This window comes from Heterodontus francisci, chromosome 39 (assembly GCF_036365525.1).
Source record: "Heterodontus francisci isolate sHetFra1 chromosome 39, sHetFra1.hap1, whole genome shotgun sequence".
Lineage (NCBI taxonomy): Eukaryota > Metazoa > Chordata > Chondrichthyes > Heterodontiformes > Heterodontidae > Heterodontus > Heterodontus francisci.
In genome coordinates, this window is record NC_090409.1 from 42,550,278 (window position 1) to 42,577,738 (window position 27,461).

The following is a 27,461-nucleotide window of genomic DNA, read 5'->3' on the forward strand; positions in this document are numbered from 1 at the left end:
GCGTGTGGGACCCGTACCCCAGTGAGAGTCAGTGAGTGTGGATCCGTACCCCAGTGAGAGTCAGTGTGTGTGGAACCCGTACCCCAGTGAGAGTCAGTGTGTGTGGAACCCGTGCCTCAGTGAGAGTCAGTGTGTGTGGGACCCGTACCCCAGTGAGAGTCAGTGTGTGTGGAACCCGTGCCTCAGTGAGTGTCAGTGTGTGTGGAACCCGTACCCCAGTGAGAGTCAGTGTGTGGGACCCGTACCTCAGTGAGAGTCAGTGTGTGTGGGACCCGCACCCCTGTGAGAGTCAGTGTGTGTGGAACCCGTGCCTCAGTGAGTGTCAGTGTGTGTGGAACCCGTACCCCAGTGAGAGTCAGTGTGTGTGAGACCCGTTCCCCTGTGAGAGTCAGTGTGTGTGGAACCCGTGCCTCAGTGAGTGTCAGTGTGTGTGGAACCCGTACCCCAGTGAGAGTCAGTGTGTGTGGAACCCGTACCCCAGTGAGAGTCAGTGTGTGTGGGACCCGTTCCCCTGTGAGAGTCAGTGTGTGTGGAACCCGTGCCTCAGTGAGTGTCAGTGTGTGTGGAACCCGTACCCCAGTGAGAGTCAGTGTGTGTGGAACCCGTGCCTCAGTGAGTGTCAGTGTGTGTGGAACCCGTACCCCAGTGAGAGTCAGTGTGTGTGAGACCCGTACCTCAGTGAGAGAGTGTGTGTGGGACCCGCACCCCTGTGAGAGTCAGTGTGTGTGGAACCCGTATCCCAGTGAGAGTCAGTGTGTGTGGGACCCGTACCCCAGTGAGAGTCAGTGTGTGTGGGACCCGTTCCCCAGTGAGAGTCAGTGTGTGTGGAACCCGTGCCTCAGTGAGTGTCAGTCTGTGTTTGGATTGATTCAGGTTTATGGAGAGAGAATTAAACAAAGGGATTAGTTTGGAATTAGCTAAGGGTTGGAATCATCATAATGGGCCTAATAGCCTGCTCCTTCGATGGTTCTGCACAAATGTGAGCTTTTAGATGAAGGAAAGTGTGTCTGATTTTAGAGGGTCTGACAGGGTAGATGCTGAAAGGCTGTTTTCCCCTCCCACCGTCCCCGGCTGGAGAGTCTAGAACTGGGTGGGGTGCGGTCCCAGTCTCAGGATAAGGGGTCGGCCATTTGGGACTGAGATGAGGAGAAATGTCTTCACTCAGAAGGTTGTGAATCTTTGGAATTCTCTACCCGAGAGAGCTGTAGGTGCTCAGTTGTTGAGTCTATTCAAGACTACGATTGAGAGATTTTTGGGCACTGAGGGAATCAAGGGATTGGGTGAGAAAGGGGAGATGAGGTAGAAGATCAGCCATGATCTTATTGGAGGGGCTGAATGGCTTCCTCTAGCTCCTGTTCTTAGGCCTGCCTGGTGATTTGTTCAGTGAATGAATTGTGTGCATTCCTGCTCTGTCTAACATCCTGACCCTCACAGTGTGTTTGGTCTCCTAACAGCCTACGAGTGCCCTGAAAACAGTCACTATGAGGCCTGCGGGAGAGCCTGCGAGCCAACATGCCAAGACCCAGATGCTGTGACCCACTGCTCATTACCCTGCGTGGAGAGCTGCCAATGCGACACAGGGCATGTCCTAGTTGAGGGTAAGTGCGTGCCCTCGGCTGCCTGTGGTTGCACCCACCAGGGCCTCTACTACAAACCCAACGAGAGATTCTGGGCAGATGACAAGTGCCATGTCGAGTGCTTTTGTGACCCAGCCTTGAAGATGGTGGTGTGCGAGGAGAAGCAGTGTAAATCCAACGAGCTGTGTGCCACTGTTGACGGGGTTCGAGGTTGCATCCCAGCCAGCTATTCCACCTGCTCGGCCTCTGGGGACCCACACTACATCACCTTCGATGGGACCAGGTACAACTTCATGGGAACCTGCGTCTACAAGCTGTCAGTCCTGTGCTCGAAGGATGCTGATCTCACCCACTATGAGGTGCTCGTGCAGAACAATCACCGAGGCAGCAAGGCTGTCTCTTACACCAAGGTGGTGACCGTCAAGGTTTATCAGACCACTATTGTTCTCAGTGTGGCTGAACCACAGAGGATTCTGGTGAGTTTCCCCTTCAACTGCTCAGGACTGACGGGGATTCGCAGGCTGGTGCTCGGGTAACTTGGAGGGAAACAGTGAGGCAACTGGGAGCAGGAGAGAGAATTGATGAGGCTGATTACAAGCACCCTGTCCCTCAATCCCAATGACCCATTTTCTCCCCATATCCCTCAATCCCCACCTACCCAGCCTCTCCCCATATCCCTCAATCCCCACCTACCCAGCCTCTCCCCGTATCCCTCAATCCCAATGACCCATTTTCTCCCCATATCCCTCAATCCCAATGACCCATTTTCTCCCCATATCCCTCAATCCCCACCTACCCAGCCTCTCCCCATATCCCTCAATCCCCACCTACCCAGCCTCTCCCCGTATCCCTCAATCCCAATGACCCATTTTCTCCCCATATCCCTCAATCCCCACCTACCCAGCCTCTCCCCATATCCCTCAATCCCCACCTACCCAGCCTCTCCCCATATCCCTCAATCCCCACCTACCCAGCCTCTCCCTGTATCCCTCAATACCCACCTGCCCACATTTTCCCCATTACCCTCAATCCCAATGACCCACCTTCTCCCCGTATCCCTCAATCCCCACCTACCCAGCCTCTCCCCATATCCCTCAATCCCCACCGACCCACCTTCTCCCCATTACCCTCATTCCCAACGATCCACCTTCTCCCCATATCCCTCAATCCCACCCACCTTCTGCCCATATCTCTCAATCCCCACCTACCCAGCCTCTCCCCGGATCCCTCAATCCCCACCTACCCAGCCTCTCCCCGTATCCCTCAATCCCCACATGCCCACATTCTCCCCATTACCCTCAATCCCAATGACCGACCTTTGCCCCATTACCCTCAATCCCAATGACCCACCTTGTCCCCATATCCCTCAATCCCACCCACCTTCTCCCCATTACCCTCAATCCCAATGACCCACCTTGTCCCCATATCCCTCAATCCCACCCACCTTGTCCCCATATCCCTCAATCCCACCCACCTTCTCCCCATATCCCTCAATCCCACCCACCTTCTCCCCATATCTCTCAAACCCCACCTACCCAGCCTCTCCCCATATCCCCCAATCCCCACCTACTCACCTTCTCCCCAATCCCCTCATTCCCAACGGTCCACCTTCTGCCCGTATCCCTCAATACCCACCCACCCAACGTCTCCCCGTATCACTCAATACCCACCTGCCCACATTCTCCCCATTACCCTCAATCCCAATGATCCAGTTTATCCCCATATCCCTCAATCCCACCCACCCACCTTCTCCCCACAACCCTCAATCCCCACCTACCCATCATCTCCCTGTATCCCTCAATCCCCACCTTCTCCCCATAACCCTCAATCCCCAACTACCCACCTTCTCCCCATATCCCTCAATCCCCACCTTCTCCCCATATCCCTCAATCCCCAACTACCCACCTTCTCCCCATATCCCTCAATCCCCAACTACCCACCTTCTCCCCATATCCCTCAATCCCCACCTTCTCCCCATATCCCTCAATCCCCAACTACCCACCTTCTCCCCATATCCCTCAATCCCCACCTTCTCCCCATATCCCTCAATCCCCACCTCCCCACCTTCTCCCCATATCCCTCAATCCCCAACTACCCACCTTCTCCCCATATCCCTCAATCCCCACCTTCTCCCCATATCCCTCAATCCCCAACTACCCACCTTCTCCCCATATCCCTCATCCACACCTACCCCACTTCGCACCATTTTTAAAAATTAATTCATGAGATGTGGGTGTCGCTGGCTAGAACAACATTTATTGCCCATCCCTAATTGTCCTTGAGAAGGTGATGGTGAGCTGCCTTCTTGAATCGCTGCAGTCCATGTGGGGTTGGTGCACCCACAATGCTACTAGGAAGGGAGTTCCAGGATTTTGACCCAGCGACAGTGAAGGAACAGCAATATAGTTCCAAGTCAGGATGGTGTGTGACTTGGAGGGGTACTTGCAGGTGGTGGTGTTCCCATGCATCTGCTGCCCTTGTCCTTCTAGGTGGTAGAGGTCACGGGTTTGGAAGGTGCTGCCTAAGGAGACTTGGTGCGTTGCTGCGGTGCATATTGTACACTGTTGCCACTGTGTGTCGGTGGTGGAGGGAATGAATGTTTGTGGATGGAGTACCAATCAAGCGGGCTGCTTTGTCCTGGATGATGTCGAACTTCTTGAGTGTTGTTGGAGCTGCACCCATCCGGGCAAGCTAGATCGCACTGTCGATGACACCTTCCATCACTTTACTGATGATTGAGAGTAGACTGATGGGGTGGTAATTGGCTAGGTTGGACTTGTCCTGCTTTTGGTGTACAGGACATACAATTTTCCACATTGCCGGTTGGATGCCAGTGTTGTAGCTGGAACAGCTTTGTGAGGAGTGCGTCAAGTTCTGGAGCACAGGTCTTCAGTACTATTTACAGAATATTGTCAGGGCCCATAGCCTTTGCAGTATCTAGTGCCTTCAGTCGTTTCTTGATATCATGTGAAGTGAATCGAATTGGCTGAAGGCTGGCATCTGTGATGGTTGCAAATGCTTCAGCCTTATTTTTCACACAGATGCTCTGGGTTCCCCCATCATTGAGGATGGGGATATTTGTGGAGCCACCTGCTCCAGTTAGTTGTTTAATTGTCCATCACCATTCACGACTGGATGTGACAGGACTGCAGAGCTTGGATCTGATCCATTAGTTATGGGATCTCTTAGCTCTGTTTATTGCGTGCTGCTTATGCTGTTTGGCAAGCAAGTAGTCCTGTGTTGTAGCTTCACCAGGTCAACAACTCAATTTGAGGTATGCCTGGTGCTGCTCATGGCATGCCCTCCTGCACTCTTCATTGAACCAGGGTTGGCCCCCGGCTTGATGGTAATGGTAGAGTGGGGAATATGCCGGGCCATGAGTCTACAGATTGTGGTTGAGTACAATTCTATTGCTGCTGATAGTCCACAGTGCCTCATGGATGCCCAGTTTTGCTTTGCTAGATTTGTTCACTGGTCGTGTCACAAAACACGATAGAGGGTATCCTCAATGTGAAGACGGGACTGTGAGGTGGTCACTCCTACCAATACTGTCATGGACAGATGCATCTGCGGTAGGCAGATTGGTCAGGACAAGGTCAAGTACATTTTTCCCTGTTGTTGGTTCCTTCACCACCTGTCGCAGACCCAGTCTAGCAGCTATGTCCTTTCGGACTTGGCCAGCTTGATCAGTAGCGGTGCTACCGAGCCACTCTTGGTGAGGGACATTGAAGTCGCCCACCCAGAGTACATTCTGCGCCCTTGCCACCCTCAGTGCTTCCTCCATGTTCTGTTCAACATGGAGGAGTACTAACTTATCAGCTGAGGGAGGGGGGGGGGCAGCAGGTGGTAATCAGCAAGAGGTTTCTTTGCCCAAGTCTCATGGCATCAGGTCTATAAGCTGTGATTCGGTGAGTATGACTATGTCAGGCTGTTGCTTGACTGGTCTGTGGGACAGCTCTCCCACCAAGCCCCCAGATATTAGTATGGAGGAATTTGCAGGGTCGGCAGGGCTGGGTCTGCCGTTGTCATTTCCTGTGCCGAGGTCGATTCCGGGTGGTCTGTCCTGTTTTATTGGCTTTGTAGCGGTTACATACAACTGAGTGGCTTGCTAGGTCATTTCAGAGGGCATGTAAGAGTCAACCACATTGCTGTGGGTCTGGAGTCAGGTAGAGGCCAGACCAGGTGAGGACAGCAGATTTCCTTCCAGAAAGGACATTAGTGAACCAGATGGGTTTTTACAACAATCGACAATGGTTTCATGGCCATCATCAGACTAGTTTTTTTAATTCCAGATTTATTAACTGAATTCAAACCTTCTGTCGTGGTGGCACTCGAACCCATGTCCCCAGACAGAGCAATACACTGGCTCTCTGGGTTACTAGTCCGGAGACAATACCATTACACCACCGCCTCCCCTCAATCCCCACCTATCCAACTTCACCCCATATCCCTCAGTACCCACCTTCTCCCAATATCCCTCAATCCTACTGGCCCACCATCTGCCCATATCCCTCAATTCCACCTTCCGCATTCCAGGACAGTACTGAGGGAGTGTTGCACTGTCAAAGGGTCAGTACTGAGGGAGCGCCGGACTGTCGGAGGGTCAGTACTGAGGGAGCGCGGCACTGTTGGAGGGTCAGTGTTGAGGGAGCGCGGCACTGTTGGAGGGTCAGTGTTGAGGGAGTGCTGCACTGTCGGAGGGTCAGTGCTGAGGGAGTGCTGCATTGTCAGACGGTCAGTGCTGAGGGAGTGCTACACTGTCGGAGAGTCAGTACTGAGGGAGTGCTCCATTGTCGGACGGTCAGTACGAGGGAGCCCGACACTGTCAGAGGGTCAGTACTGAGGGAGTGCTGCACTGTTGGAGGGTCATTACTGAGGGAATGCTGCATTGTCAGAGGGTCAGTACTGAGGGAGTGCTACACTGTCAGAGGGTCAGTACTGAGGGAGCGCCGGAGGGTCAGTACTGAGGGAGCGCGGCACTGTTGGAGGGTCAGTACTGAGGGAGCGCCGGACTGTCGGAGGGTCAGTACTGAGGGAGCGCGGCACTGTTGGAGGGTCAGTACTGAGGGAGTGCTACACTGTCGGACAGTCAGTACTGAGGGAGTGCTACACTGTTGGAGGGTCAGTACTGAGGGAGTGCTACACTGTCGGAGACTCAGTACTGAGGGAGTGCTGCATTGTCAGAGGGTCAGTACTGAGGGAGCACTGTGCTTTCCGAGTTTTCGTCTTTCAGAGGAGGCATTAAACCAAGGACGCAGTCCGTGCCCTCAGGTAGGTGTAAAAGATTCCACGGCCATTATTTGGAAGGAGACCAGGGTGGGTGGGGGTGGAGTAAGTTCTCCCCAGTGTCCTGGGGCTAATATTTATATATAAACTGGTCATTATCACATTGTTATTTGTGGGATCTTGCTACATGCAGATTGGCTGCTGCGTTTCCTGCATTACAACAGTGAGTGGACTGTGAAACGTTCTGCGATGCCTAGAGTGGGTGAATGTTGCTGATGAAATATAGGTTCTTAACTGTTTTTTTTCCTCAGGTGAATGGCCTACTTTCTGCGCTCCCCTATTACTTTGACACTGACCGGATCTCCATCTACAGAAGTGGCTGGACAGCTGTGGTCCAGACAGACTTCGGCCTCAAGGTAACATTTGACTGGCAGAGTCACGTCACAGTCACGTTGCCCAGCACCTACTCGGGAGCTGTCTGTGGCCTCTGCGGCAACTATGATGGGAGCACCAATAACGATCTGCTGCTGCCCAGTGGCAAGGTAACTGTGGGTGCAGATAGCTTCGGAAACAGCTGGAAGGTGGCAGACGCGCCCGGCTGCGTCTCTGGCTGTGGACAGGCCTGCCCAGAGTGTGGCAAGAGCGACGCAGCCAAGTACAGCGAAGACAGGTTTTGTGGCATGATTCACAGCAAGTTGGGGCCCTTCCGGGACTGCTTCAAGGCCGTGGACCCCACCCGATTTTTCCAAGATTGCCTTTACGACCTCTGCCACTACCGGGGGCTAGGCAAAGCCCTCTGCGATGCCCTCAGTCTCTACACGGCCGCTTGTCAGGAGGCCGGGGCCAAAGTCTACCAGTGGAGAAGCGACAACTTTTGCCGTGAGTAGCTTCCACAGAATTGTTGGTTTTCTCAGAGGGTTTCCGTTGGGCGAAAGAGCTTCAGAGTCGGGTATAATGACACAGATATTTCCAGCACAGAAACAGGCCATTCGTCCCAACAGGCGCATACCGGTGTTAATGCTCCACAGGAGCCTTTCCCCATCCCTACTCCATCTCACGTTAACAGTTTGGATTTAGATTGTGCCTTTTAATGCAGTAAATCATTTCAAAAGTGCTTCAGAGCAGCAATTATCCAACGTAATTTGACACTGAGCCACAAAAGCAGAAACTCGGACAGGATTTGGTCAAAGTGGTTGGTTTTAAAGAGCGTCTCAAAGGAGGAGAGGGAGCAAAGCGGAGTGGGTTATGGAGGGAATTCCAGAGCTTAGGGCCCAGGCAGGGAAGGCATAGCCGCCAATGGTGGAGCAATGGGAATCGGGGGATGTACGAGAGGCAGGAATTAGAGGAATGCAGAGATCTCGAAGGGTTGGACAATTCTGGCCTCTCGGCCATCCCCCGATTCCCATCGTTCCACCATTGGCGGCTGTGCCTTCGGCTGCCTGGGCCCTAAGCTCCAGAATTCCCTCCCTAAACCTCTCCGCCTCTCTCTCTCCTCCTTTAAGACATTCCTTAAAACCGACCTCTTTGACTGAGCTTTTGGCTGCCTATCCTAATATCTCATGTGGCTTGGTGTCAAATTTTGTCCAATGTACCCTCCTGTGAAGTGCCTTGTGACATTTTGCTCCATTTGGGGGAGGCGCTGATGTAGTGGTATTGTCACTGGACTAGTAACCAGAGACCCAGGGTATTGCTCTGTCTGGGGACATGGGTTCGAATCCCACCACAGCAGAAGGTGGAATTTGAATTTAATTAATAAATCTGGAATTAAAAGCTATTCTGATGATAGCCATGAAACCATTGTTGATTGGTGTAAAAATCCATCTGGTTCACTAATGTCCTTTAGGGAAGGAAATCTGCTGTCCTTATCTGGTCTGGCCTACATGTGACTCCAGACCCACAGCAATGTGATTGACTCTTACAGACCCTCTGAAATGGCCTAGCAAGCCACTCAGTTGTATCTAACCGCTACGAAGTCAATAAAACAGAATGAAACCGGACGAGCCACCTGGCATCGACCTAGGCACCGGAAACAACAACGGCAAACCCAGCACTGTCAACCCTGCAAAGTCCTCCTTAATAACATCTGGGGGCTTGTGCCAAAGTTGGGAGAGCTGTCCCACAGACTAGTCAAACAACAGCCTGACATAGTCATACTCACCAAATCATACCTGACAGAGAATGTCCCAGACACTGTCATCACCATCCCCGGGTGTATCCTGTCCCACCGGGAGGACAGATCCACCAGAGGTGGTGGCACTGTGCTGTACAGTCAGGAGGGGATTGCCCTGGGAGTTCTCAACATCGACTCCGGACCCCATGAAGTCTCATGGCATCAGGTCAAACATGGGCAAGGAAACTTCTTGCTGATTACCACCTACCGCCCTCCCTCAGCTGATAAGTCAGTACTCCTCCATGTTGAACACCACTTGGGGCAAGCACTGAGGGTGGCAAGGGCGCAGAATGTACTCTGGGTGGGGAACTTCAATGTCCATCATCAAGAGTGGCTCGGTAGCACCACTACTGACCGAGCTGGCCGAGTCCTAAAGGACATATCTGCCAGACTGGGTATTCGGCAGGTGGTGAGGGAACCAACAAGAGGGAAAAACGACTTGACCTCGTCCTCACCAATCTGCCTGCCGCAGATGCATCTGTCCATGACAGTATTGTTAGGAGTGACCACCACATAGTCATTGTAGAGATGAAGTCCCGCCTTCACATTGAGGATACCCTCCATCGTGTTGTGTGGTGTTACCATCGTGCTAAATGGGATAAACTTCAAACAAATCTAGCAATGCAATACTGGGCATCCATGAGGCGCTGTGGGTCATCACCAGTAGCAGAATTGTACTCAACCACAATCTGTAACCTCATGGCCCAGTATATCCTCCACTCTACCATTACCATCAAACCAGGAGACCAACCCTAGTTCAATGAAGAGTGCAGGAGGGCATGCCAGGAGCAGCACCAGGCATACCTCAAAATGAGGTGTAAACCTGGTGAAGCTCCAACACAGGACTATTTGCGTGCCAAACTTCATAAGCATCATGCGATAGACAGAACTAAGCGATCCCATAACCAATGGATCAAATCTAAGCTCTGCAGTCCTGCCACATCCAGCCGTGAATGGTGGTGGACAATTAAACAACTAACTGGAGGAGGTGGCTCCACAAATATCCCCATCCTCAATGAGGGGGGAGCCCAGTAGATCAGTGCGAAAGAAAAGGCTGAAGCATTTTCAACAATCTTCAGCCAGAAGTGCCAAGTTGATGATCCATCTCGGCCTCCTCCTGAAGATCCCAGCATCACAGATGCCAGACTTCAGCCAATTCGATTCACGCCACATGATATCAGGAAACGACTGAAGGGACTGGATACTGCAAAGTCTATGGGCTCTAACAATATTCCGGCAATAGTACTGAAGACCTGTGCTCCAGAACTTGCTGCGCCCCAAGCCAAGCTGTTCCAGTACAGCAACAACACTGGCATTTACCCCGCAATGTGGAAAATTGCCCAGGTATGTCCTGTCCACAAAAAGCAGGACAAGTCCAACCCGGACAATTACCGCCCCATCAGACTATTCTCAATCATCAGTAAAATGATGGAAGGTGTCATCAACAGTTCCATTAAGTGGCACTTGCTTCGCAATAACCTGCTCAGAGACGCTCAGTTTGGGTTCCGCCAGGGCCACTCAGCTCCTGACCTCATTACAGCCTTGGTTCAAACATGGACAAAAGAGCTGAACTCAAGAGGTGAGGTGAGATTGACTGCCCTTGACATCAAGGCAGCATTTGACCGAGTATGACATCAAGGAGCCCTAGCAAAACTGAAGTCAATGGGAATCAGGAGGAAGAATCTCTGCTGGTTGGAGTCATACCTAGCGCAAAGGAAGATGGTTGTTGCAGGTCAATCATCTCAGCTCCAGGACATCACTGCAGCAGTTCCTCAGGGTAATGTCCTGGGCCCAACCATCTTCAGCTGCTTCATCAATGACCTTCCTTCAATCATAAGGTTAGAAGTGGGGATGTTCGCTGATGATTGCACAATGTGCAGCACCATTCGTGACTCCTCAGAAACTGAAGCAGTCCGTGTAGAAATGCAGCAAGACCTGGACAATGTCCAGGCTTGGGCTGATGAGTGACAAGTAACATTCATGCCACACAAGTGCAAGGCAATGGCCATCTCCAACAAGAGAGAATCTAACCATCTCCCCTTGACATTCAATGGCATTACGATCACTGAATGCCCCCACTGTGAACATCCTTGGGGTTACCATTGACCAGAAACTGAACTGGAGTAGCCATATAAATACCGTGGCCACAAAAGCAGGTCAGAGGCTCGGAATCCTGCAGTGAGTAACTAACCTCCTGACTCGCCAAAGCCTGTCCACCATCTACAAGGCACAAGTCAGGAGTGTGAAGGAATACTCTCCACTTGCCTGGATGGGTGCAGCTCGACATCATCCAGGACTAAGCAGCCCGCTTGATTGGCACCCCATTCACAAACATTCACTCCCTCCACCACCAATGCACAGTGGCAGCAGTGCGTACCATCTACAAGATGCACTGCAGCAATGCACCAAGGTACGTTAGACAGCAACTTCCAAACCCGTGAGCTCTACCAACTGGAAAGACAAGGGCAGCAAATGCATGGGAACACCACACCTGCAAGTTCCGCTCCAAGTCACACACCATCCTGACATGGAACTATATCACAGTTCCTTTATTGTCGCTGGGTCAAAATCTTGGAACTCCCTTCCTAACAGCACTGTGGGTGTACCTATCTCACATGGGCTGCAGCAGTTCAACAAGGCAGCTCACCACCACCTTCTCAAGGGCAACTATGGATGGGCAATAATTAAAGGCGCCATATAAATGCAAGTTATTGGAATCGCTGTTCCTTCATCATCATTGAAATTCTGGAACGCCCGATATTCACCACAGGAACTGCAGCATTTACACCAGTAGGCCCGACGCTATCTTCTCCAGGGGCAACTTGGGATGAGTGGTGATTGGCTGCTTTGCCAATGATGCCCACATCCCTTGAATTAATTGAAATATACCCTTGTCTCCAAGCAGCATCCATGGGATCCTACACCAGGCTGACCCAGTGCTATTGCCTTGAGTTCGTGAACGCAGGGCTTGTCGATCAGCTCTGTGGGTGAACAATGAGACATCCTGCTTGTCAGATATTTTTGCGGACTCTTCTTGTGCCTCCAGCAGTGAACTCACTGGATGTGTGGCAGCAGCTGGCCAATCTACAAGGGTTGTCCTGCAATTACACAAATGGAAGGTTGGAGGTGGGTGGTCATGTGACAATGTCTTGCGTCCAGCCCTAACTGCAGGCACTCACTCATTTGTCCGGGCTCTCTCCCCTGAGCCAGAACATCATCTGATCTAGCCTCCACTCCAGAGAGTTGATCCAGTACTGAGGGAGCGCCACACTGTGGGAGAGTCAGTACTGAGGGAACACCGCACTGTGGGAGGGTCGGGACTGAGGGAGTACCACACTGTCGGAGGGTTAGCACTGAGGGATTGCTGCGCTGTCGGAGGGTTAGCACTGAGGGATTGCTGCGCTGTCGGAGGGTCAGTTTTGAGGGAGTACCACACTGTCGGAGGGTCAGCACTGAGGGAGTGCTGTGCTGTCGGAGGGTCAGTACTGAGGGAGTGCTGTGCTTTCGGAGGGTCAGTACTGCGGGAGTGCCACACTGTCGGAGGGTCAGTACTGAGGGAGTGCTGTGCTGTCGGAGGGTCAGTACTGAGGGAGTGCCACACTGTCGGAGGGTCAGCACTGAGGGAGCGCCGCACTGTCGGAAGGTCAGCACTGAGGGAGCGCTGCACCGTAGGAGGGTCAGAACTGAGATGGCGCCGCACAGTCGGTGGGTCACGACTGAGAGAGTGCCGCACTGTTGGAGGTGTTGTCTTTGAGATGAGTCCTTAATCTGAGGATCTGATTGTTGTCTCCCCTCTCAGGTGGGTGTGAAAGATCCCACATCCACTATTTGGGAGTTCTCCCCGGTGTCCTGGGGCCAATATTTATCCCTCAACGAACATCACTGAAAAAAGGTCACCAACTCATTGCTGTATGTGGGCTCTTGCTGTGCATGAAATGACTGCTGTGTTTCCTACAAGTAACGACACTTCCTAAAAAACGTACTTGATTTGCTGTGAAGCACTCTGGAACATCCTGAGGGGGTGAAAGGCGCTGGAGAAATGGGAGTTCCTGTCTTTAAAATTGCAAAGTACTGGGACAATTGTGTTGAATTTTAATGCTTACTACCAATGCAGACTGAAGAGAATTTTTCCTCTGTGTTTGACTTTGTTTGAAGAGTGTGTGCATCTTGTGTTATGTCAGGATTTTTTCTAACCTTCCTGTCATTCACTCTCTGGCAGCTGCTGATTGTCCAAAGAATGCCTTTTACGAACTGTGTGGCTCTGGCTGTCCAGCCACGTGCTATAGTTTGACCGCTCCAGATGGCTGTCAGACCCCTTGCAAGGAGAGCTGCCAGTGCGACGATGGCTTCATCCTCAGCGGCGACCAGTGCCTCCCTCTGTCTGAGTGCGGCTGCGTGTACAATGGGGGCTACCGTAAGAAAGGGGAGGTCTTCTACCCCAGCGGCCTTTGCAAGGAGAGGTGTACGTGTCTGGGTGATGGAGAGTTGCAGTGTGTCGCCTCCACTTGTGGGGCAGGAGAAGTTTGCAAAGTGGCCAACGGGGTCCAGGGCTGCCACCCCGCCAGCTATGGCAAGTGCGTGGCATCCGGGGACCCACACTACATCTCCTTCGACGGGCGGAGGTTCGATTTCCAAGGCACCTGCACCTACATCTTGTCCAAGGTGGTGACGCCAGGTGGTAGCCTGGTGGATTTCAATGTGTCAGTGGAGAATGTGAAATGGGGCAACGGGAAAGTGGCTGTAACACGGTTGGTTGTAGTGGATGTCTACGGCCATCGCTTCACATTGGAGCAAGGGGTGAAGTGGAAAGTCCAGGTGAGTCTTTTGGAGGGGGGAGTTTGTCAGTCATCACCTCCGGACTTGTCTATTTCAAGGCCGGACTCCCACATTCCATCCTCTGTAAACATCAACTCATCCAAACTTCTGCTGCCCTGTATCCTAACTCACGCCAGTCCTGTTCATCCATCACTCCCCACTGCTTGCTGACCGACACTGGCTCCCTGTCCAAAAACACCTCCTTTTTTAAAATTCTGCTCTGCCTGTTCAAATCCCTCCTTGGCCTCGCCCCATCCTACCTCCCTACCCCTGTAATATCCTCCGAGATCTCTGTGCTCCTCCAATTCCAGCCTCTCACCCATCCCCCAATTCCCATTGCTCCACCATCGGTGGCCGTGTTTTCAGCTGCCTGGGCCCTAAGCTCTGGAATTCCCTCTCTCCTCCTTTAAGAAGCTCCTTAAACCGACCTCTTTGACTAAGTTTTTGGTCACCTGTCCCGAATATCTCCTTATGTGGCTCAGAGTTATATTCTGTCTGATTTATACTCCCGTGAAGCACTTTGGGCACATTTTACTACATTAAAGACGTTACATCAATGCATGTAGTTGTTGTTTATGTATCTTCACGCTCTTCCCTTGGAAAGCAGTGTGAGGTAACGGAAGGATATGCAAACTGGTTAAACTGTCAACATTCCTTCCATGGCCATGACCGTGTCTATCCCAGTCGACAGTGATGGTGAGGCAGGGGAGGGGTGGCGGGCGGGGGGGCGTAATTCTGTCCTATACAGGCATGGGGAGGATGGTTTTATGGGCGATGCGATGAAGAGGGTAGGGGAGGGACCACCCACCCCACCAGACTCAAGCATCCTACTGGATGGTAGACCTGGAATTCCAAGACTCAGCTCGCCAGGACTGTCCGGAGTGGGGTTTGAACCTTCAAATTTCGAGCACCTAGGCAAGGAACGCTATCCTCCACCAGAGCTAATGTGCAAAGGGAACGCTACTGTACGGTGGTGATTGGTGCGAGATGAGAGGAAGGGGAGGCATGAGGAATGGTAATTTGAATGAGCTACATTGGCCAGTAATCACCCATATCCTAAATTTTTCCCCTTTAAGTACTGATCCAATTCCCCTTTTGAAAGTTACTATTGAAACTGCTTCCACTGTCCTTTCAGGCAGCGCATTCCAGATCACAGCAAGTCACTGCATCAAAAAAATTCTCCTCATCTCCCGCTCCGGTTCTTTTACCGATTACCTTCAATCTGTGTCCCTCTGGTTACCGCTCCTCCTGCCACTGTAAACAGTTTCTCCTTATTTACTCCACCAAAACCCCTCATGATTTTGAACACCTTGATTAAATTTTTCTTGTGCCATCTGCTTACTTGGTCCCCTTGTTTCCTCAGGTTGATGGAGAACTGTTTAACCTGCCCTTCCAGCTACGCTGTGAGAGAGTAAAAGTAACTCAAGAAGGGAACAAGATTGTTTTGCGGACGGAGTTCGGTCTACAGGTGATGTACGACACTGTGTATTATGTGGCAGTGGTGGTCCCCAGCACCTACAAGGGCAAACTGGGAGGCCTGTGCGGAAACTACAACGATGAAAAGACGGACGACTTCACCCTCCCCGGTGGGAAGACGACCACTGATGTGACGGAATTTGGCTCAAACTGGAAGGTCTTTGTCAAAGGGGCACAGTGTAATGATGGCTGCGGGAACGAGTGCCCGAGGTGTGATGCGGCTAAGAAATCCTTGTTCAGCAAGGAGAAAGCGTGTGGCCTCATCAAGGCTGCCAAAGGGCCATTTGCCACATGTGCCAAGGTGGTGAGCCCTGACCAGTTCTTTGACAACTGCTTGTACGACCTGTGTGAGGCAAATGGACAGCCTGAGGTACTCTGTGACAGCCTCCAAGCCTACACCATTGCCTGCCAGGCTGCTGGGGTTCAGATCCAATCCTGGAGAAACAAGGACTTCTGTCGTAAGTATCAGATCGGTCAGGAAAAAAAAGCTCCTGTCAAACCAACGTCACAACTTAGTTCCCCAGTTACTCGTAGCCCCCACCCCAGTCCTACCAACTATGACCTGAATGAGCAGCCTCTCACCAGCTTCCCCAACCCACTCAAACGTGGGGACTCCAGGGAACTGCTAACAGCCTCAACATTGGCTTTCCGTTCACTCTGAGTCCAGGTAGAGAATGTGCATCACAGCTCAGTCCAGTCTTCTGCTTAGGGCAAACAGAGCAGGAGACAATGGAAGTCGGTGCGCAAAATTGGCTGCTTCCTTCTTCCCCACCAGGCCCGGCACTCTCATTCCCTCCCCAACACAAAGGGGTACTGAGGCTAGTTCTAAAGCCCAGGCTAAGTTAACTCAGCACATGGGCAAGGGGTGCTGAGTCAAGCTGACATTTTCAAAAGGCATTCGATAAGGTGCCACATAAAAGATTAATAGGCAAGATAAGGGTTCATGGTGTTGAGGCTAATATATTAGTGTGGATAGAGGATTGGTTAACACACAGAAAGCAGAGAGTGGGCATAAATGGGGCATTTTCAAGTTGGCAGGCAGTGAATAGTGGGATGCTGCAAGGACCAGTGCTGAGGCCTCAGCTATTTACACTCTATATTAATAACTTGGATGAAGAGACAGAGAGTAATGTATCTAAGTTTGCTGATGGTGCAAAGCTCAGTGAAAAGGTAAGCTATGGATGTAGAGAGGTTGCAAAGAGTTATAGACAGGTTAAGTGAGTCGACAAATGGAGTATAATATAGGGAAGTGTGAAGTTGTTCACTTTGGTCGTTAAAATAGAAAAGCAGAATATTTTTAAAAGGTGTGAAACTGGTAAGTGTTGATGTTCAGAGAGACTTGGGGGTACACATACAAGGAACACTCAAAGTTAACATGCAAGTGCAGCAGGCTATTCGGAAGGCAAGTGGCATGTTGGCCTTTATGGCAAGGGGATTGGAGTACAGGAATAAAAAAGTCTTACTAAAATTGTACATGGCTTTGGTGAGACTGCATCTGGAATACTGTGTTCAGTTTCAGTCTTCATATTTAAGATAGGATAGACTTGTACTGGAGGCAGTGCAGTGAAGATTTACTGAATTGGTCTATGGGATGAGAGGCTGAGTAAATTGGGCCTATATTCTCTGGAGTTCTGAAGAATGAGAGGTGATCTAATTGAGACATACAAGATTGTGAAAGGGTTTGATAGGGTAGAAGCTGAGAGATTGTTCACACAGGTCGGGGAATCTAGAACACGGGGACACAGTCTCAGGATAAGGGGTCAATCATTCAGGACTGAGATGAGGAGAAATTACTTCACTCAAAGGGTTGTGAACCTTTGGAATTCTCTACCCTAGAGGGTTGTGGATGCTCCATCATTGAAACATTTAAGGCTGGGATAAATAGATTTGCAGTCTTGCAGGGAATCAAGGGTTATGGGCAGTGGGCAGGAAATTGGAATTGAAGCCCAAGATCAGCCATGATCATATTGAATTGTGCAGCAGGCTTGATGGGCTTATGGTCTACTCCTGCTCCTATTTCTTGTGTTCTTGTGACAGAAATCGATACGACATGTTGGTCCATGTCTTGCTGCAGAGTTAATGTTCACCCCATAGCAAGAGATGTTGCTTTAGGAAAGGAGTCTACTGCACCCAACAAGGGCATCTCCTGAACTGATGATCACCACCTTCCCCTCATATCCCTCAACTCTACCTACCTACCCCCCATCCCTCAATCCCCACCATCTCCCTCAATACCCACCTACCCACCTTCTCCCCATATCCCTCAAATCCCACCTACCTACCTTCTCCCCATATCCCTCAATCTCACCGACTGATCTTCTCCCCATATCCCTCAATCCCCACCTTCTCTCCATATTCCTCAATCTCACCCACCCACCTTCTCCCCATATACCTCAATCTCACCCACCCAACTTCTCCCCATATCCCTCAATCCCCACCTTCTCTCCATATTCCTCAATCTCACCCACCCACCTTCTCCCCATATACCTCAATCTCACCCACCCAACTTCTCCCCATATCCCTCAATCCCCACCTTCTCTCCATATTCCTCAATCTCACCCACCCACCTTCTCCCCATATACCTCAATCTCACCCACCCAACTTCTCCCCATATCCCTCAATCCCCATCTTCTCCCCATATCACTCATCCCCAGGTTCCCACCTGCTCTCCATATCACTCAATCACTTCTCCCCCCAGAAACACATCTCATTGACAATGTCCGCATCACTGCTGTTTCCCTACATTATTCCAGGACTCAATTCCCGCTGACCTCCTTTCTCGTTGCCATCTTCCTGTATTTTTCACCAGTTGCTGTGGGATTCCAGCCTTGTATCTGCACATTTCCATTCAGCAGTGAAAACTCAGCCTATCTTTGAAAAGCTTCCTACATCACGTTTCCTGCTTTCTTCTCCTCTTGGCAGCTCTCTCCTGTCCAGCCAACAGCCACTATGAGCTCTGTGCCGATACCTGCGAAGATACCTGTGCTGAAATCATCACTCCAGGCGACTGTGATGACACATGCTCCGAGGGCTGTCAGTGCGATGCTGGTTATGTCTTCAGTGGCAATGAGTGTGTTCCCCTGGAAACCTGTGGCTGCGTTTATCAGGGGAGATACTTCAAGGTACCTCTGTCTACCTTTTCAATACTGAGAATTGCAGTGTTAGTACACCAGTGTAACAGTGTAGAGGCAGCTTTACTCTGTATCTATCCACGTTTTTCTTTTCTTTTCTAACCCGCTTTTTTTATTGGGACAGTGTAGAGGGAGCTTTCCTCTGCATCTAATCCTGTGCTGTACCTGTCCTGGGAGTGTTTGATGGGGACACTGTAGAGGGAGCTTTACTCTGTATCTAACCCCCGTACTGTACCTGTCCTGGGAGTGTTTGATGGGGACAGTGTAAAGGGAGCTTTACTCTGTATCTAACCCCCGTACTGTACCTGTCCTGGGAGTGATTGATGGGACAGTGTAGAGGGAGCTTTACTCTGTATCTAACCCCCGTGCTGTCCTTGTCCTGGGAGTGTTTGATGGGGACAGTGTAGAGGGAGCTTTACTCTGTATCTAACCCCCGTGCTGTACCTGTCCTGGGAGTGTTTGATGGGGACAGTGTAGAGGGAGCTTTACTCTGTATCTCACCCCCCTGCTGTACCTGTCCTGGGGAGTGTTTGATAGGGACAGTGTCGAGGGAGCTTTACTCTGTATCTAACCATTTTGTTTTGCTTTTAATCGTTTTATTTCTTGGAGGGTCTTGGAGAGGGAGCGGAGGGAGATTTACTGGAATGGTCCCAGGGATGAGGGACTTCAGTTAATGTGGAGAGACTGGGAGAAGCTGGGATTGTTCTCCTTAGAGCAGAGAAGGTTAAGGGGGAGATTTAATCGAGGCGCTCAAAATCATGAGGGGTTTTCGATGGAGTAAATGAGGAGAAACTGTTCCCAGTGGCAGTAGGGTCGGTAACCGGAGGGACACAGATTGAGGATAATCGGTAAATGAACCAGAGGTGGTGGGGGGGGAGGGGAGAGAAGAGGAGAATGTTTTTGACGCAGTGAGTTGTTGTGATCTGGAACGCGCTGCCTGAAAGGGCGGTGGAAGCAGATTCAATAGTAACTTTCAAAAGGGGGAATTGGAGAAATACTTAGTCAAAGAGAGATACAGCACTGAAACAGGCCCTTCGGCCCAACAAGTGCATGCCGACCATCAACCACCCATTTATACTAATCCCATTTCTCTCTCTCATGCCCACCTTCCCTCAATTCTCATACCACCTACCTACAATAGGGGCAATTTACAATGGCCAATTTACCTGTCAACCTGCAAGTCTTTGGCATGTGGGAGGAAACCAGAGCACCCGGAGGAAAGACATGTGGTCACTTGCAAACTCCGCACTGGCAGTACCCACAACCGAACCCAGGTCGCTGGAGCTGCGAGGCTGCGGTGCTAACCACTGTGCCACCCTTGATAGATAAAAACTTGCAGATTTATGGGGAAAGAGCAGGGGGTGAGTAGGACTAATTGGATAGCTCTTTCAAAGAGTCGGCACAGGCACGAAGGGCTGAATGGCCTCCTCCTGTGCTATATGATTCTGTGATTCTCCTGAATTTTATCTGATAATGTATCTTGGAGAGTGGTAGGACTGGAAGAGGTTAGAGATAGGGAGGTGAGAGACCATCCATTTTTTTGTGTGTAAAATAATATAAAAACATATCTATACTAAAGAGCACTGTGCACAGTTCCGGTCTCCATATACCTTGGTTAGAGCACACTCGGAGCACTGTGCACAGTTCCAGTCTCCATGTACCTTGGTTAGAGCACACTTGGAGCACTGTGCACAGTTCCAGTCTCCATGTACCTTGGTTAGACCACACTTGGAGCACTGTGCACAGTTCCGGTCTCCATATACCTTGGTTCGAGCACACTCGGAGCACTGTGCACAGTTCCAGTCTCCATGTACCTTGGTTAGAGCACACTTGGAGCACTGTGCACAGTTCCAGTCTCCATGTACCTTGGTTAGACCACACTTGGAGCACTGTGCACAGTTCCGGTCTCCATATACCTTGGTTAGAGCACACTTGGAGCACTGTGCACAGTTCCGGTCTCCATATACCTTGGTTAGAGCACACTCGGAGCACTGTGCACAGTTCCAGTCTCCATATACCTTGGTTCGAGCACACTCGGAGCACTGTGCACGGTTCCGGTCTCCATATACCTTGGTTAGAGCACACTTGGAGCACTGTGCACAGTTCCGGTCTCCATATACCTTGGTTAGAGCACACTTGGAGCACTGTGCACAGTTCCAGTCTCAATATACCATGGTTAGACCACACTCAGAACACTGTGCACAGTTCCGGTCTCCATATACCTTGGTTAGAGCACACTTGGAGCACTGTGTACAGTTCCAGTCTCTATATACCTTGGTTAGAACACACTTGGAGCACTGTGCACAGTTCCGGTCTCCATATACCTTGGTGAGAGCACACTTGGAGCACTGTGTACAGTTCCAGTCTCTATATACCTTGGTTAGAGCACACTCGGAGCACTGTGCACAGTTCCGGTCTCCATATACCTTGGTTAGAGCACACTCGGAGCACTGTGCACAGTTCCAGTCTCAATATACCACGGTTAGACCACACTCAGAACACTGTGCACAGTTACAGTCTTCAGATACCTTGGTTAGACCACACTTGGAGCACGGTGCACCGTTCCAATCTCCATATTATAAAAATGGGTATAGAGTCACTGCAGAAGGTGTAAAAAAATCACAATGGTGATCCCAGAACTGAGATGTAATAACTATCAGGAAAGAGTGAACAGGCCAGGGCTCTTTTCTCTGGAAAACAGAAGACTGAGGGGAGACCTGATAGAGGTCTTTAAAATGATGAAGTAGTTTCAATAGCGTAGACGTAGAGAAGATGTTTCCACGTCTGGAGGGTGCGGGGGGAGACCAGAACTAGGGGCCATCAATATAAGATAGTAACTAATAAATCCAATGGGGAATTCCGGAGAAACTTCTTTTCCCAGAGAGTGGTGAGAATGTGGAACTCGCTCCCACAGGGAGTGGTTGAGGTGAATAGATGGAGGGGGGTGGGGGGTGGGAGGAGGCTCATGTGGAGCAGAAACACCAGCATGGAGCAGATGGGCTGAATGGCCTGTTTCTGCAATGTGGTTTTGATGCACTCTTACAGATGTGTTCTCTGTTGCTTGCAGGCGAATGAGATCATTTTCACGCAGGATTGCATGGAGAAGTGCACGTGCTTTCCTACAGGTGCGGTGCAGTGCGAGAAGGTCGGCTGCTCAGCCAATGAGGTGTGCCAGCTGAGGAATGGGGTGCGAGGCTGTTACATAACAGAGGGCGTCTGCTCGGTCAAGGAGGGCCAACAGTTTGCCACCTTCGATGGCACGGCTGGTCAGATCCAGGCACCGGGCACGTATGAGCTGGTCTCAGTCTGTGATGAGAGCTCAGCAGTCTGGTTCCGGGCACTCGTGGAGTTCAGGACCTGCTGCAAGCATGGGAAGCTGGGTGGCGCAGCCGTCTACATGTATTTCGAGGGAGCCTTCATTGCTGTGACCGAGGAGAAGAGCATCTGGGTAAGAAGCAAAGAGCCCTGGGACTCGACGGGCTCCAGCTCACATTCCACCATGCCAATAGATCTGTAAATGTGCTGGTCCCCATGTTTACAGAAATACCTCTCTCTAGCAGAGAACGCTGAGTGAACCCTGTGGTGGCCAGGACCCCCATTCCCCCTGCGGTGGCCAGGACCCCCATTCCCCCTGCGGTGACCAGGACCCCCATTCCTGAGACACTCTGGTCAGAGAAACTGGTGTGTGTTCATCTCCTGCTGTCTGTGAGGCTCAGTCGCTCCCCGGGGGCATGGGGAGTGGTCACCTGCTCTGTGTATCGGGGCCTCGGTTCCTCCCGGGTCAGAGGGGAGGGGGGGTCCTGTTCTGTGTGTTTGGGGGCTCAGTCGTTCAGGGGTCTCCTGCTCTGAACGTGGAGGCTCAGTCCCTCCCCGGGGGTCTCCTGCTCTGAATAAGGGGGCTCAGTCCGTTGCTGGGGGTTTCCTGCTCTGTGTTGGTGATTCAGTCCCTCCCCGAGAGGGGACTGCCCCTCTGTGTTGGTGGCAGGGGGTCGGGGTTCTCAGTAATGTAAGTATATTATGTCAGACTCCCAGTGATCAAAGCAGAAAGCTGGATTCCAGGCTAACAGAGTAACAATTGACTGCTGATTGATGTAGATGGATTGGTTGGTTCCAGGAAGGGATGAGGTTATTGGATGGATGATTAGGTGGGTGAATGTTGTGCTGCACAAGGACCTGTGACAGATTATTCCTGGTCTGTAACACTGCCTTTTCCTGACCCAGGTGAACGGACGTCAACTGAAACAAAACCAACTCCCATTCAAAGCTACCTCCAAAGTGAGCATCAGGATTGACTTGGGTGCAGTGATTGTGGAACACACTGCCAAGCTCCAGGTGTCGTTCCGTGGATTTGGAGATCTCATGGTGACTGTAGCCGGCACATTTAGCAACCAACTGTGTGGTGCCTGCGGCAACTTCGATGGCAGCACTAATGGCGAGCTGAGGATGCCCAATGGGAAGGTCACTACTGACATCCAGCAGTTCTTCAGGGCATGGCTGGCAAAGGAGTTCTCCAGCTGGTGAGTCTCCCCATTAGAATGTCTGCCTGTACCAAGCTGGTACTCTGTCTCTCTGTCCCTCTCGGCCCCTCCGTCTCTCTAAACATGAAGCTCATGGAATTGGAGGTAACTTATTGACCTGGTGAGGAGATTGGCTGAGTGGAGGGAGACCGAAATCAGAATAATGGGCAGGTCCTCTAATTGGCAGGATGTGACTAGTGATGTCCCGCAAGGATCTGTGTCGAGACCTCAACTATTTACCATATTCATTAACTTAATGACGGGACAGAAAGCTACAATTCCCAAATTTGTCAATGATGCAAAGGTAGGAGGCATTGTAAGCAGTGTAGATGGAAGCACAAAATTACAAAAGAGATCTTGGCTGATCATAAGGGATGGGATCAGTACATTCGTAAGGGAGGATCTCAGATCGAAAGAACAAAATGTGGAATCTGTTTGGGCGGAGCTAAGAAACAGCAAGGGGCAGCAAACATTGGGAGAAGTTGTTTATAGGCCACCAAACATTAGTGATAGAGTGGGGCATGGTATTAATCAGCAGATTAGAGAAGTATGTGGCATGGGTAATACAGTAATCATGGGTGACCTTCATCTGCATATAGACTGGGTAAATCTAATGAGCACTAATGCTGTGAATGACGCGTTTCTGGAGTGTGCTTGGGTTTTCCAGAGCAGTATGTTGAGGAACTGACTAGAAAAAAGGCTATTTTAGATCTAGTATTATGTAATGAGAAAGGGTCAATTATAATCTTGTTATAAAGGAATCTTTAGGAATGAATGACCATAATATGATAGAATTTTACATTATGTTTGAAAGTGAGGTAGTTCAATCTGAAGCCCGGGTGTTAAATTTGATCAAAGGAAATTATGAAGGTATGAGGGGCAAATTGGCTGAGGTGGATTGGGAAAATACATTAAAATGTATGGCAGTGCATAGGCAATGGATAGTCTTTAAAGAAATATTACATAGTTTACAGCAACTATACATTCTTTCAAGGCACAAAACCCCCAGACGTAAAGGAAGTCAACCCTGGATAACAATGGAAGTTAGGGATTGTCGAAGATTAAAAGAAAAGTTCTATAAAGTTGCCAGAAATAGAGTAAACCTGAAGATTGGGAGGATTTTAGAATACAGCAAAGGAGGACCAAGAAACTGATAAAGAAAGGGAGAATAGAATATGAATGTAAACTAGCAAAAAACATAAAACGGACTGCAAAAGCTTCTATAGGTACCTAAAAAGGAAACGTTTAGCTAAGACAAATGTGGGTCCATTACAGGAAGAGTCAGGAGAATTTATAATGGGCAATAGAGAAATGAGAGAAGCTAAATGATTACTTTGTGTTTGTCTTCACTGAGGAAGATACAAGAAATCTTCCAGAATGAGAGATTCAGGAGAATGAGGAATTGAAGGAAATTAGTATTAGTAAGAAGGTTGTATTGGAGAAATTAATGGGACTGAAGGTTGATAAGTCCCCAGGACCTGATATTCTACATCCCAGAGTGTTGAAAGAGGTAGCTATGGAGATAGTGGATACATTGGTGATCATCTTCCCAAATTCTATAGATTCTGGAATGGTTCCTGCAGATTGGAAGGTCGCAAATGTCACCCCACTATTTAAGAAGGGAGGGAGAGAGAAAACAGGGAATTACAGACCTGTTAGCCTTACATCAGTCATTGGGAAAATGCTGGAATCTATTCTAAAGTGATAAATGGGCACTTGGATAATAATGATCTGATTGGGCAGAGTCAACATGGATTTATGAATGGGAAATCATGTTTGATGAAACTGTTGGAGATTTTTGAGGATGTTACCAACAGAATTGATAAAGGGGAGTCGGTGGATGTGGTATACTTGGATTTTCAGAAGGCTTTTGATAAAGTCCCCCACAGGAGGTTGGTTAGTAAAATTAAAGCACATGGGAGAGGAGGTAACATGGATTAAGGATTGGTTAACAGACAGAAAACAGAGAGTAGGAATAAACGGGTCATTCTCCCGTTGGCAGGCTGTGACTAGTGGGGAAGCGAGGAGTGAGAGGCCGGAGAGCAGGATAGGGGGAAGCGGGGAGTGAGCAGCCGGAGAGCAGGCTGGTGGGAAGTGGAGAATGAGCGGCCGGAGAGAGAGGTGGGGGGAAGTGGGCAGTGAGCGGCCAGAGAGCAGGATGGCACTGAAACTTCACACAATTATGGAGGGCGTGCAGCACTGTCAGAGATGCTGTCCTCTGATGAGACTTTAAACAGTGCAGTGTGCTCCGTGTATCAAACGTGTCCATTGTGTGGTGGCATGGGTTGAAGTTGGTTTTCTGTGATTAATTGAGCAGTGCCCTCTTTAATCCTGGCAGCTGCCTGATCATTGCAGACAGTAACGTTTCAGTGGAATAGGCTGCATTTGCGCATGTACTAGTACAGTCCCACCTAGTGGATTTCAATGTCAGCAAACATGAGGTCGTCCACTTGGATCTAAAGAGGATCAAACAGGGACCTTTCTAAATGATGAAAAGCTAGAAAGAGTGAAGGTCCAAAGTCTTGGGGGATCCAGGTACAAAGATCATTAAATGTCATGGAGAGGTACAGAGAATAATCAAATTATTGTATCAGTGACTGCCTTACATTGATGGCCCCTAGTTGTGGTCGTGTCCACAAGTGAAAACTTTGTCTCTACGTCTACCCTATTAATCCCCTTTATGATTTTAAAAGCCCTCAATCAGGTCACCCCACAGCCTTCTCTAACAATTTTACAATTCCAACCCTTTTTTTTTTACATTTACAGTTTAGAACAAAGAACAAAGAACAAAGAAAATGACAGCACAGGAACAGGCCCTTCGGCCCTCCAAGCCTGCGCCGATCCAGATCCTCTACCTCCACCTTAATTTAAGAAATATCATCCAGTCTCGGGTCATCAGATTGCTGAAGATGCAACGCTGTCTGCCTCGTTGCAAGTCATTCCAATTCTGTGCCGACAATGAATATTTTTCGAATTAGACAAGTAAATCGAACTGAAAGGATTTTGTAAAGCGAAGAGGGAGTGGGGTTAATTTACTGTACACTTCATATCAAATAAAATGAGATTATTGCATTACTTGAACAGTGTTTTAAATTGACAGAGAAATATCACACAGCACTAAGGTACACAGAGGGCAAATAAGACAGGGTAGATATTGAAGGATGCAGGGAGTGAGGGGGAGAGGGATTAAATTGGATGGGATAGGAAAGGGTAGGGGGAGTGAGATAAGAGGAGAATTAGACTGGGTGGGATATTAAATGGGACAGGATGTGAGTGGGATTCTACTGAGTGAAATGTGAACGTGTGTGGGGAATGATGGAGGTTGGATTAGACAGTGCTGATCGGGGGGAAAGAGTTGGGCTATGACAGGGCGGTCTTTACGAGGGAGTTGTAGTATTGGAAAGAGGGATCTTGAGGAAGTAGGTGTATAGAAGGGAGGGCTCTAGATGGGGGATTTGGGATATTGGAGGAAGGGGTGTCGAAGGGGGATTTGGGATATTGGAGGAAGGGGAGCCGATGGGGGAATTGGGATATTGGAGAAAGGGGTGCCGATGGGGGAATTGGGATATTGGAGGAAGGGGTGTTGATGGGGGAATTGGGATATTGGAGGAATGGGTGTCGATGGGGATGTTGAGATATTGGAGGAATGGGTGTCGATGGGGATGTTGAGATATTGGAGGAATGGGTGTCGATGGGGATGTTGGGATACTGGAGTAAGTGCTATCGATGGGAGATTTGGGATACTGGAGAAAGGGATGTACGTGGGGGTGTTTGCATATTGGAGGAAGGGGTGTCGATGGGGGATGTGGGATATTGGAGGAAGGGTTGTCAATTGGGATTTTGGATATTGGAGGAAGGGGTGTCGATGGGAGATTTGGGATATTGGAGGAAGGAGAGTCGATTGGGATTTTGGATATTGGAGGAAGGGGTGTCGACTGGGATTTTGGATATTGGAGGAAGGGGTGTCGATGGGAGATTTGGGATATTGGAGGAAGGAGAGTCGATTGGGATTTTGGATATTGGAGGAAGGGGTGTCGATTGGGATTTTGGATATTGGAGGAAGGGGTGTCGATGGGAGATTTGGGATATTGGAGGAAGGAGAGTCGATGGGGTATTTTGGATATTGGAGAAAGGGGTGTCGATGGAGATGTTGAGATATTGGATGAAGGGGTGTCGATGGGGGATTTGGGATATTGGAGGACGGGGTGTCAATGGGGAGTTCAGGGTATTGGAAGAAGGGTCGTGGATGAGGCTTTGGGCTATTGGAAGAAGGAGGGTCGTTGGGAGATCTGGGATACTGATGGAATGGGGTGTCGAAGGGGGATTTGGGGTATTGGAGGAAGGGGTATCGATGGGGATTTGGGATATTGCAGGAAAGGGTGTCGATGGGGGATTTGGGATATTGGAGGAAGGGGTGTCGATGGGGGATTTCGGATATTGGAGGAAGGGGTGTCGATCGGGGATTTGGGATATTGGAGGAAGAGGTGTCGATGGGGGTTTTGCGTTATTGGAGAAAGGGGTGTCGATGGGTGATTTGCGAATTGGAGGA

General features: G+C 50.1%; 2 protein-coding genes across 5 annotated transcripts in view; one reads left to right on the plus strand and one right to left on the minus strand.

Annotated features, from left to right (window-relative positions):
- The window catches only part of LOC137352797 (complement C1q-like protein 3), a 241,811-nt gene that overhangs the window by 12,602 nt on the left and 201,748 nt on the right, over positions 1 to 27,461 (minus strand). Inside the window, exon 7 of one of the 4 annotated variants that reach the window (XR_010969788.1) lies at positions 11,670 to 12,071. The exons of 1 other annotated variant lie outside the window; for it this stretch is intronic. The gene's annotated coding sequence lies outside the window, so the exon portion shown is untranslated. Of the gene's footprint in view, positions 1 to 11,669; positions 12,072 to 23,796; positions 25,905 to 27,461 lie in introns of those variants that run through there. 2 more of the 4 variants (XR_010969785.1, XR_010969786.1) reach the window with 2 other exon arrangements.
- Positions 1,142 to 22,916, plus strand: LOC137352903 (IgGFc-binding protein-like). The gene is made up of 8 exons (XM_068018747.1): positions 1,142 to 1,280; positions 1,455 to 2,053; positions 7,115 to 7,682; positions 13,193 to 13,788; positions 15,152 to 15,722; positions 18,187 to 18,386; positions 21,463 to 21,843; positions 22,617 to 22,916. The coding sequence occupies exons 1-8, from the start codon at positions 1,142 to 1,144 to the stop codon at positions 22,914 to 22,916; spliced, it is 3,354 nt and encodes a 1,117-aa protein (XP_067874848.1).

Coding starts and splice junctions, on each gene's coding strand:
- LOC137352903 (XM_068018747.1), top strand. CDS start 1,142: ATGAGGAGAAATGTCTTCACTCAGAAGGTTGTGAATCTTTGGAATTCT. Junction 13,789..15,151: donor GGGTGAAGTGGAAAGTCCAG/GTGAGTCTTTTG, acceptor TTGTTTCCTCAG/GTTGATGGAGAACTGTTTAA. Junction 15,723..18,186: donor GAGAAACAAGGACTTCTGTC/GTAAGTATCAGA, acceptor TCCTCTTGGCAG/CTCTCTCCTGTCCAGCCAAC.